Below are 12,808 nucleotides of genomic sequence, written 5' to 3' on the forward strand. Positions count from 1 at the left end.
TTGAGGAGAAATCATTTTGTTTTATTTCAGTGCTATGCAATTGTATAGAAAAAAGTCCATTTTAAAACAAGTTGGAATACCACTGAACTATACACTTAAAAATGGTTAAGATGATACATTTTATGTTATGTATATTTTACCACAATAAAAAAATTTGGAAAAAAACACGAAAACCAAGCAAGCATAAGATTAGTATATATTACCATTTCAATTTAGGGTAAAATGCATCAAAGTAATTCGTAATTTCTGAAAACAAAGGTTAAGTCCTCTTTCCTTAGATTCCTATTGCATTTTTTAAAGGTATGTATGTACGCTGTTGAAAATATGCTCCCCATACTTGACTTTCAACAGCCTGGAGGCCTGGATTCAACCCACATTGACCCTGAGTAGAGCTGTGGGTTCAACTGTGGAGGCCTGTGTTTTTCTTCAGACTGGCCCCGGCCTTCTGTCCTATCTGCCTGCCCCAGGAGTCAGAGCTGCCGGCACTTCTCTTAGGTGTGTTAGGTTGGTGCAAAGTAATTGTGGTTTTTGCAATTATTTTTAACCTTTTAAGCCGCAATTTTGAACCTTTCAACCTTTTAAACCTCAATTACTTTTGCACCAACCCAATAATATTACTGCAGACCCTATGGAGGTAGGCATAGTGGGACAAAATAAAGATATAGCCGAGAGAAATCGCCACGTTTTCTCTTTTGAACACAAGCTGTTATTTCTGAGAGATGCTTACGATTTATCTGGTGCATCCCACACCTTTGAGTTTTACTAGAGGCCCAGAGTGAGTGAATGACCCATCAAGTGTGTATCAGGGTGACTTTGTTCTCGAGAAATGTGTCTTTTCCCACCCTTCCCCGTATAACCTGCCTGTCTCTGACCACTTCAGAAGCGGCATACCACAAGGTTGCACCATTTACCTGTCCTCTGTGAGGCTTGGGGTTGGATGGGGAAGGAAGAGAGAGAGAGGACCCTAAATAAGCCTTTTTAAAATATATATATATATTTTTTTAAATTTTTATTCGTATATATAAAATGAGTAACTCTGGTTGGCACTTTCCATCAGCTGTCTCATATTTTTTCTCACAACAGATAGCTTGTGTGGCCAGAGGGGCTCATTCAAAAGTGAAGGGACCAGTGTGAGCTCACAATATATAAATAAACAGTACATCTGGGATTGGAATCTTGGCCTCCCAAGTTCTAAAACCTCTCTGTTCTTGCCTTCATCCCCTCTGTTGTAGTCACAGAGGGCTTTTGACGGTACTCCTACGTGGCGAGGCTGGACTTCCCATAGTTTAGTGCTGTTTTCCAGGAGGTATAGATGTGAGCTTCACACCTCGTGAGGCCCAGACCCGGAAGTTACACAGCATCACTGCTGCATTCTATTGGTCAAAGTAGATGAAAGAACTAGCTAAGACTCGAGAGGATTGGATCATTACTGACTCTACCTGTGGATGTGGGCATGGCAAAAGCGAAATGCAGTAGCACATGTTGGATGCCAAGTAATGTGCCATCTTTGGGAACACAGCACAGTGAGCTGTGTTTATTTACCAGGAGTAAAGACCCACAAAGGAGGATGCAAGCACAGATCATTGAAGCGAATCACCTTCTGGATCCTCAGGGCTCAGAGGTCCTCCTACCTGAACTACAATTGATGTGCCTGAGAATATACCTGTTTCCACTATAACTTTCTCCTCTGTCCTACGAAAATGCCATATTCCTTACCCTTAAAGTTTACTAATGATGTGTTTCCGGGGTGTAAAAACCCGCAGCATACGAAACACAGATATCCTAAACTAATAGAATTTCCAGTCTTTCTGTCTTAATGCTTATTTCTCTTAAGATGAAGCTTGTCTGCAAAAGAAGGCAATTGGTCGTCACTGAGATACTCTGGATTCAGATGTGCTAGAGTGGGGTTGTGGAAGTAATGACAGTTTTTGTTTTAATGGCTTTGCCTCTTCCATCCCTTGACTGTTGTCAGAGAATCTGTTATTGTTGAGAGAGGGCCCTGGGGGAGCAAAGCAAAGAGCATCCATAAGAAACACTCAATTCCACAAAGCAGACCTTTCAGTTGTTCTTAGGACTCTCCCTACGACACATCATTAACTGGAAGGAAGGTATCTTTCATGCCCTCGTAGTTTTGAATGATGACAATGATTGTTTCAGATGTGACTGGAATATTCTCTAGGACTACCAGACCCATGACTAAAACTTTTACATAATTTCTTTCACATTTGCTATACATTTTTCTATAATGTAGCTAAAACCTATTTCATCAAATCATAGCAAGATAATTCCATTTAAAGTCAAGCATGTTATTTTGTCTTATAAAATACTTACTATTTTCATTCTAGTAATAGAAAACAAATTTATATGCTGGCTCCTGAGCCTAATTTTTTGCAATATATCCCTTTACCATATATTAAAGTCTTAACAAAATTTTGTTAGATCTAAAAAAATAAGAAAGAACTGGAATTATTTCTCATTTTTATACTCTATTTTTATCTAATTACGTCAAAAGCCAGACGCTAAAGTTCAATATTCATACACATTTACTGAAGGACCATTTTGTCTTTCATTGTACTTCTGGTGTTGTGAATTATTTTAGCTGTATCACATTGCATTATGAGAAGTTCACTGATGACGAAGAGCACGTTGCTTTACCATCTTGTGTTCGTAACCTATTAAAAAAAAACAAGATGAATCAATTTTATCTGAATCTCATTATTTTATTCTTGACTGCTTTTAGTAATCTGTCCTACAATATTTATGTAGTTTTCTCTTCAGTGTTTATAATATTCCTTGAAACACATATTAGTACATTTATTTGAATGGAAAAAACGAGGTCAAACTCTGACAGAAAATAACTTTCATTTGGAGATTGGTTTGACAGTGAGGACTGTCTGTGAATTGGATTATAGGGAAGAGGTTTTCCATAAATTGAATGAGCTAAATCAACAGCTCAAAATTTTTTTTTTTTACTTTTGTTATGGACAGTTTTAAACATGCAGAGGTGAAGAGAATGGAACGATGAATTTGTATATAATGCACCTGTCATCTAGCTATAGTTGTCAACTCTTAACCAGTTTTATTTCATTCATACCTTTTCCCTCATTTCTCTCTCTTCTAGCTCCCTCCCCAGACATTTTTAATCTATACATATTTCAATATATATCTAAAAAAAATAAGGATTTTTAAAAAAAAAAATACATAATCACAATGTATTTATCATACCTAAAAAATTAGGAATAATTTCATGTTATATTTCCAAGGAGATTTTCATGCATTTATATCTATAAAGGTGAAGAGTAGGACTGGACTTTATGCTGATTCCTGCCTCATCCCAGCAGTGTCACGAGGATGAATAAACTAATACATTTTGAAGTTCTGTCCATCTGTTCAAAAAATGCATTTCCAGTAAAATCTTACCTTTGGTTCAGTAAGTTATCAAACTATATAGTGTGTGTTCTTAACAGTCGTACACTGGTAGTTAAAATCATTCAACCTCAGAGAGGTTCTTTTAAACACTTGAATACATAAAACCAATTAATTACCAATTTTAATTTATATACCAATTTGTAGACATACTTTTTTTTTGGAGACATGATAGAGTGATCACTAAAAAGATTTCAGATATAAAAATATTTTACATCATGATAAAGTTCTGCAAGGAAAAAATGGATATCTTAAATAGTGGTAATTTACCTGGATATCTTAAATAGTGGTAATTCAGTATAGGCTGGTAATAGAAAGGTGGGTGGATCAGTGGTCATCAAAGAGCTGTTACCATAGGCAGCCAAAAGCTACAGCTGACATTAATTATATTTAAATTTATTATTCGATAAATACTGTTCTTTGAGATTAAGGGTGATGATGCCCGCACATTAGAAAACCTTGACATAGTTAACGTTTCGTGTATGTGTGCACGCGCGCGGGGGTCGGGAAGCTAATAATTGGAATTTTCTGCAGAGGTCAAGAAATGTCAATGAATAGACTTACCACGGCTCAGAACTGCCCACTTTCTCTTCTTTGCTGTTTTCTTCCTTTATTATCAGCGTAGTTTGTATTTGTGGCCTTGGCCTTCAAATGGAGTTGAGCACGTATATGAGAAGATTATAGTTTATATAAGTATAATTGCTTAAAAAATATGGTGTCTGCTTATTATTGAAAAACTGATGTGTACAAAGAGCAACATTAAAGGTAGGGGACATGAATTTTATTTTGAACTATAAAATTTTGAACAATTTAATTCTGATAGCCAACTGTATATACATATAACATGTGTATATGTATATACAATTTTCAGCAGTCTTAAAATGCAGCACCGAAAGAAACAGCAGCTCTTCCCTCCCCCAGCCCACCTTTGGTACAGACCAGAATGGTAATAGACACTGTGTAGAAAGCATAAGGCTCGGTTAACTGCCTTTAAGAGATATTCATGTAGAATAGAGTATAGGCAACAAGTATAAACGTTAAAACACTGTGATGAACTTGAATATTGATTTGAAATGTTCAAGAAAGCAAGATTACAATTAATGTTCTGTTAGGAGTCGCAAACTGAAATGTCAAAAGGGACCCAAACGGAAACAAAAGTGAGTGAAGCAGCTGAAGGTCAGGGCTTCAGCGGTGTGCAGAACGACTGTCTGAAAAGGGCCAGTTGGTTGTCACACTTTCAGATATTTTAAGAGAAGCTGGAAATTCCGATTTTTATGTGAAATACGATTTTTTATTTAAGTTTTACCAGTGAATTCAAAAATTTTAAAACTGTGTGGGTCAAATAAGACAAATCTTTATGCAGAATTTGGCCCAGTCTATCTCTTTACGACTTTGGCTTGATCAGCACTCTAGCTTCTTCATTTGAAACATTTTTACAAAATTGTAAGACAAAGTATCACAAGTTATTTGAGTTTTCCAAAACCCTACTCATAATTTATTTCAAAGGAAACCTATGAAAATTCTATAGGGAATGAAATCAATAACTGCTCTGGTAGTAATTAAAGACAGTCACGTGACTAACCTCCTCGAGCTCAGCTTTGTAAAAGCTGGTATTTTTTTACTCACTTTTGACCTAATTGCAAATTTGTTGAGAACATTAGGAGACTCTGCTGCAATGACTTTCAGTTAAACTTGTCACAGAATCTCTAGCTCAAGTCTGCTGATTTTGTTAGTAATTAAGAATACTTTAATGCTTAGAATTTAAAGAACCAAGGAATAAATGGCCTATCTTAAAAAGAAGTGAACCAGCCATTATTAAATGGAACTTAACTGAAATTATTTTAAGCATTTCTAACCTCGCCTAGTATGAAACAGAAGAACGTGACGAGTGCTTGGCGTTGAATTATCTTACAACCAATGCTAAATACAATTTCTCAATTTATTATAAGATTTTCTTATTATCATAACTTTATATTAGGGGCTTTGGAGAAAATAATAAAATTAGGTTGTGTGACTACTGCTCGGTTTTTTATTTACCGTCTTATGTAGGTTACAGATGAGGCCTGGTGTGCGCTAAAAAGAAGGTTATTGGGGGGACGTTACTGTTTGTGGAACACAGACCCTTTGTGTAGGGAAAATTCTCTCCTGATGAATGCTTATTCTTTTCCCAGATTCCACCTGCCAAGAACAAATTAGTGAATTGTTTTTCTCCGCTTTGGACATACATCAAAACTAAATTCACAAATAAGCCTTGTTTGCTACCCTGTCAATTGGATGTTATGCGGACTATTAAATTGGACTTAATTAACCTTAAATTGCTCTTCAGAGATGACATGTCTGTGCTTCCATATGGGACTGGAACATAGTTCTGCGAAAAACCCAGCAAAGTCTAGCTAGGAGGAGAGAAGAACAGGAGGTGCTACTTAAGGCTTTGCTTCAGTGCAGCCGCTATTTGGGGCCAGGTCCTGGTTAGGCATGTGGGAGTGTGCATCTGGGTGTCTAGAGGAGCTTACACTCTCAGACATAGTTCCTCGTGTAACTTTAATACAAACTGAAGTGCTCTTCCTACAGGAAAGTGTTCTAGGAATAGTAAGAGGAGAGCAAAGGCCTTTGGGAGGAAGCCGATTTGAGTAGGGTCTTGATAAATGGAAATACCTGTGACCCTGGAGTGGTCCCTATGGATGAGGGATTGTGGGGAATGACTTTATTTAAGCTTGCCCTCCTTCTATATCCTGGTTCACTCCATGTACGAGGGTTTTTTTAGATGTTAACATTAAGGGAGAGTGGGTGAGAGCTATACGAAAACTAAACTGTTTTTTTAATGACATAAAATGTAACCATTATGAAGTGTATGAGTTAGTGGTATTTAGTACATTTACGATGTTCTATGACCTTTTTCTAGGTCCAATACTAGGAGTTTTCATCTCTTCAAAAGGAAACCCTATACCATTCAGCAGTCACTCTCCCTTCCCCTCCCTGCCCTTGGCAAACAGTAATCTGCTTTCTGTGTATAGATTTGCCTGTTGTGGGTATTTCATAAAAATGGAATTGTATAGCAGTGACCTTTTGTATCTGGCCTCTTTCACATTGCACAATGTTTTAAAGGTTCACCTACATTGTGCAATGTATCAGTACTCCCGTCTTTTTATGGCTGAATATTTTCATTGTGTGGATATATGACCTTTTCTTTATCCGTTCATTCATTAGGGGATATTTGGGTTATTTCCACCTTTTGGCTATTGTGAATAGTACTGCTAAGAGCTTTCATACACAGGTATTTGTTTGAATCCCTGTTTTCAATTCTTTTAGGTATATACCTAGGCATAGAAATACAGGGTCATGTGATAATTCTGTGTGTAACTTTTTGAAGAATTGCCAAACTGTTTTCCACAACTGCTGCACCATTTTAAATTCCCACCAGCAATATACGAGAGTTCCTATTTCTTCACATCATCTCCAACACCTGTTATTTTCTGGGTTTTGATTATTGCCATCCTAGTGGTTTGAAGTAGTTTCTTATTGTGGTTTTGCTTTACATTTCCTCAGTGACTAATGATGCTAAGCATCATTTGGTGCGCCTGATAGCCATTTGCATGTCTTCTTAGGAGAAATGTCTAGTCCTTTGTCAATTTTAAATTAGGTGGTTCATCTTTTTGTTATTGAGCTGTGAAAGTTCTTTATATAGTCTGGATACTAGACGCTTATCAGCGATAAGATTTGCAAATATTTTCTCTCATTCTGTGGAGTTGTCTTTTCACTTTCTTAATACTGTCCTATGATGTACAAAAGTTTTTCATTTTGATGAATCCAGTTCATCTATTTTTTCTTTTGTTGCTTGTTCTTTTGGTGTCATACCTAAGAACCCATTTCCAAATCCGTGGTCATGAAAATTATCACCATGTTTTCTCTTAAGAGTTTTATAATTTTAGTTCTTGGATCCATTTTGAGTTGATGTTTGTTATATGGTGTGAGGTAGGAGTCTAAATTTATTCTTAGTGTGGCTCAAAACTTTGGAATTAATATTCATAAATGATAAAATATTTAGGAAAATGTTTTAGGAAGAACCATTTATGATAGTATAGAACAAATATTTATGGTAATATTAAATCATTTTCTTATACTTAAAAAAATCAAGATATAAATATAAGAGCTAAAACTCTTAGAAGAAAGAACAGGGATAATCTTCATGACCTTGGATTTGGAAATGAATTCTTATATATGACACCAAAAAAACAAGCAAAAATAGATATTGGCAAATTATACCAAACATACATTGATAAAGATCTAGTATTCACTCTATATAAATAACTCTTACAACTCAAAAATAAAGCAATAAATAACCCAATTTAAAAACAGGGAAAGGATTTGAATAGACATTTTTCCAAAGAAGATATACAAATGGCCTATAAGTACATGAAAACATGTTCAACATCATTAGCCATGAGGAAAATACAAATCACAAACATAAGATACTATACCACATCTTCTAGGATAGTTATCATAAAACAAATGGACAGTAATAGGTGTTGACAAAGAAATGGAGACATTGGAACCCTTCTGCATTGCTAGTGAGAATGTAAGATGGTGAAGCCACAATGGAAAACAATTTGACAGTTCCCTAGGAAATTAAACATACGTTTACCATGTGACCCAGCAAGTCCTCTCCTAGGTATTCCCAAAATAATTCTGTCCACACAAAAATTTGTGTGTGAATATTCATAGCAGCATCATTTATAATAGCCAAGAGTAGAAACAAGCCAAAATATCCATTAACGGATGAATGGATAAAAAAAACATGTAGCCATACAATGGAATATTCAGCCACATAAAGAACTGGAGTACTGAGACATGCTACAACATAGATGAACCTGCAAACATTATTCTAAGTGAACGAAACCAGACACAAAAAGTCACATATTAAATGATTCCATTGATATGAAATGTCCTGAATAGGGAAATCCATAGAGACAGAAAGCAAATTAGTGGTTACCAGGGGCTGGAGGGAGGGGAGAATGGGAAGTGACTAATGGATGTAGGGTTTTTTTTGAGGTGATGAAAGTGTTTTGGAATAAGATAGTGGTGATGGTTGCACACTATGAATGTACTGAAAACCACTAAAATGTGAATTGTATGGTATATGAAACATTTCAATAAAAATAAACTTTCAAAATATCTTGCATATATGCACAGATTTTTTGTTTGTTTTAAAACAATGTTCATGTGATGTATGCCTTAAGAAAATTTTTTGGTTTTTTTTTTTTTTTAAGGAATTTATCATGGCATCCTGCATTGACCACTAAAAGTAAAATGCGAATTCCACATTCTCATGCATTTATTGACCTGACTGAAGATTTTACAGCAGGTAAGTTGCTCATAAATATACTTCTTTTGAACTGCCAAGAATTATGAGATTTTATTTCCTGTTTTCTTAGTAAACATTTTCTTTTGAATTGAATGTTAAAACCAAAATGTTAAAAGGTTATGAGGAAGTCAGTGATATTGGATACATGTAAAAAGTACTGGGTGTAATAAACAAGTCTTTAGTTGTTGTTTTGTTGTTTGTGCACCACATCAAAATTTGAATAGTCCACCGATCAAAAATTCGTGGTAATTTAGACATATGTTGCCTGATGTTTGTTTCCCTTTCCATTTAAAAATTATTGACTGATAAATGCCATAAATTTAATTATAAGAAAAATATTTAGCTTATGTATTTAAAATTTCAAAGGCTTTGAAACTTTTTATTATGAAAATGATAAACATAAAAAAGTAGACAAAATAGTATGATATATGCACATTTAATCATCACCTAGCTTCAACAATTAACAATATGTGGCCAATCTTACTTTATTTGTACAACCTACCAGGAGCCCCTCCTACTCCAGATAATTTCAAAAAATCCCAAACATCATGCCATTTCATTTGTAAATTTCTCAATCTGTATCTCTAAATGATAAGGACTTTTTTATTTTTTTATTTTTACCTTTTTTAAAAATAATTTATTGGAGTAACATTGGTTAATAATTATATGTTTCAAGTGTACAGCTCAATAATACGTCATCTGGGTGGTCACCGCCCAGAGTCTAGTCTCCTTCCATCACCATATATGTAATCTGTTTTACCCTCTTCATCCTCCGCCCATCCTCTCCCCTTCTGGTAACCACCATAGTGCTGTCTGTGTCTGTAAGTTTTTTTGTTTGTTTGTTTGTTTGTTTGTTGCTTTCTGTTTTATATGCCACAAATGTGTGAAATCATGTAGTCTCGTCCTTTTCCATCTGACTTATTTCACTTAGCATGATGCTCTCAAAATCCATCCATGTTGTCGCAAATGGCAGTATTTCATCTTTTCTTATGGCCGAGTAGTATTCCATTGTGTATATGTACCATATTTTCTTTATTTCACCATTCACCAAAGGATACTTAGTTTGTTTCCATGTCTTGGCTACCGTGAATAATGCTGCAATGAACATAGGGGTACTTATATCTTTACAAATAAATGTTTTCAAATTTGGGGGTTTGATACCCAGAAGAAGGATTGCGGGGCAGATTATAGCTCTATTCTTAATTTTTTGATGAACTTCCATACTGTTTTCCACAGCGGCTCTACCAATGTACATTCCAATTTACCCGAGCAGTATACGATGGTTCCATTTTCTCCACATTCTCTCCGGTACTTACTGTTTCTTCTCTCACTGGTAATAGTTTTTCTAACAGGTGTAAGGTGGTATATCTCATTGTGATATTTATTTCATTTCAACATGACCTGAAAATTTTTTTAGTATCACAAATACTTTTGCACTCATTCATCAAATTCAGTAATTGTTTATTGAGCCTCTGTCTACTCTGAGGCATGATGCTAGAAACCAGTGGTCCAGAGGTGAAAAAGATCACTCAACTCAAGTGTTACAATATCTGAACTTCAAGGATGTTATCGTAGCAAGCCATCACTCTGTGCTGTATTCAGAAGTTTAAACTTGACTTTTAAACACACTGATGTATGGCTGAAGTGTTTTTAAATGCAGCAGAATTTCAGACCTCGGTACACATCAACAACACTCAAGAGTGTTTGTTTGTAGTCCGTTTCAGTGGAGTTGGACAAGGTTCTTAACTGTTTTTCCTCGTACACGCTTGGCGATCTCATGGCTTCAAGCATTACCTACGTGCTAATGACTCCCAAATTTGTACATCGTCAGGCTGGACCTCCTTCCAGCTGCCCACACCACTTGTCCAGCTGCCTGCCAGCCATCTCTACATCTATGTCTTTGATAAGACATCTCAGACCATGTTTCCTAAATTGTATCCCTGCTCTTCTCTTTTTAATTAAGTTTACAGGGTAATAATGGTTTGTGAAATTAAATAGGTATGCTCTTTTACTTCAGACCTCCTCAACCCATAATCTCCTCATCTCACTAAATGGCAGTGCCATCCATCCAGTTCCTCGGTCACAGCGGTGGAGTCATCTCTGCAGCCTCTTTCCGTCACTCTCAACAGCAACTCTGTGAGGAAATACTGTTCATTCTGCTTTCAGAATATATCCGCAGCCTGACCACTTCACACCACCTCCACCATAACCATCCTGGTCCATGACAATCATTTCTCACCCAAATTACCCCAATCGCTGTTCCTCTGCTTCCACCCTTGTCCCCCAGAGTCTGTTTTCAACACATGAGCGGCTGTGATCTTTAAAAATATAAATCAGGTCATGTCACTCAGAGTTTTCCAATGGCTTCTTCATCTCATTTAAAGAATTAGCCAAATGCCATAAAATGGGCTACGGGCCCCGCGTACTGTGGCCCACCATCACATGACCTCTTTGACCTCAGTTCTGTTTTCCCACTTGAGGCTTTGCTGTTCCTTCAACACTCCAAAGCAAGGTTCAGTCTCAAGGCTTGGGTCAAGTGGCTGTTTTGTCTGCCTGGAGTATTATTCCTCCAGATGCCTGTATCACCTCTTTTAAGTTACTTTTCCAAGTGTCCTTCCCTTCCATCATATGTTAATTGAATGTCATCTGATTTCTCACGGAGACCTGCTGTGTGTTCAAAATGGCACCTCTCCAGGACCCCCTATGCTCTGCTTCCATTTCTCTCCAAAGCCCGTTCATCGTATTCCAGAAGTACAGCGTTTGGTGAAAGGCTACGCACTTACATTTTACTGTATCTTCTCGTTCTAGAACATAAACTCTGTGAGGGCAGGGATTTTTGTTCATGCTCTTCACCATCGTTTCTCTGTGCCTGGGCCAGGGCCTGGTACCAAATGGGGACTTGACATGTATCTGTTGAACAAATAGTCACAGTTTGGGCAGCAGTATAGAACCTGAAGACAGCTAGCATTTTTTTTGGGGGGGAGGGGAACAGGACTTTATTGGGGAACAGTGTGTACTTCCAGGACTTTTTTCCAAGTCAAGTTGTTGTCCTCTCAGTCTTAGTTGTGGAGGGCACAGCTCAGCTCCAGGTCCAGTTGCTGTTGTTAGTTGCAGGGGGCGCAGCCCACCATCCCTTGCGGGAGTCGAACTGGCAACCTTGTGGTTGAGAGGATGCGCTCCAACCACCTGAGCCATCTGGGAGCTCAGCGGCAGCTCAGCTAAAGGTGCCATGTTCAATCTTAGTTGCAGGAGGCGGAGCCCACCATCCCTTGCGGACTGGAGGAATTGAACCGGCAACCTTGTGGTTGAGAGCCCACTGGCCCATGTGAAAATCAAACCAGCAGCCTTCGGTTTTAGGAGCACGGAGCTCCAACCGCCTCAGCCAACGGGCCTGGCCCCAGCTAGCATATTTTTAAGTGCTCAAACTGTTCCTGATGGTCAGGCGTCTGTCAGCCAAAGATTTAACAGCCAACAAAGGAAACTCTTGATGAAAATGGTGTTTGTTTGCAGAAATCCAAACGTGTATTTTTTGAGGGATTTTCTTTTAAAATTCAAGGGGTTTCTCAGAACTATATACAAAGCTTAGGAACTTGGGCTGTGGGAGTTTTTATCTACATAGATGTAGAAAATAATGGAAACTTTTTCCAAGGATTCTGTCCATTTTTCTAAAAATACAAATTAAACCCATAAGATAACATGAGGTTATCTTATAAATCCCTTCTAAATGCATTCAGTGTGAACTGATTCAAATTCTGCTGTAAATAATAGTTGATCTTTATCAGCAAAGATGAAAAGACCTGTTTACTAAAAACTGCAGTTGTGTTTCTGATGTCTTCCTTATGTTCTCTGATAAGGATAGGACACCAGGGAGACACAGTAATAGGAAATGGTTTTTGTAAGCATTCTGCAACTTCTCTGATACTTTCACATGCTAACTCCTAAACACATCTGAGGGAAACTTTACAGAGATATTAGTCTGTTGCAGCGATGTTACACTTGCTTATTTTACAACTATTAGTA

The 12,808-nt window shown here is 37.1% G+C and overlaps 1 protein-coding gene across 1 annotated transcript in view; it reads left to right on the forward strand.

The window, feature by feature from the left end:
- ITFG1 (integrin alpha FG-GAP repeat containing 1) overlaps window positions 1–12,808 on the forward strand; it is a 123,016-nt gene that overhangs the window by 11,418 nt on the left and 98,790 nt on the right. The window contains exon 6 of the mRNA XM_019731862.2: window positions 8,694–8,788. Coding sequence (XP_019587421.1) covers window positions 8,694–8,788 — 95 coding nt within the window. The remainder of the gene's footprint in view (window positions 1–8,693; window positions 8,789–12,808) is intronic.

This window comes from Rhinolophus sinicus, linkage group LG11 (assembly GCF_036562045.2).
Source record: "Rhinolophus sinicus isolate RSC01 linkage group LG11, ASM3656204v1, whole genome shotgun sequence".
In the NCBI taxonomy this organism is placed as follows: Eukaryota; Metazoa; Chordata; class Mammalia; order Chiroptera; family Rhinolophidae; genus Rhinolophus; species Rhinolophus sinicus.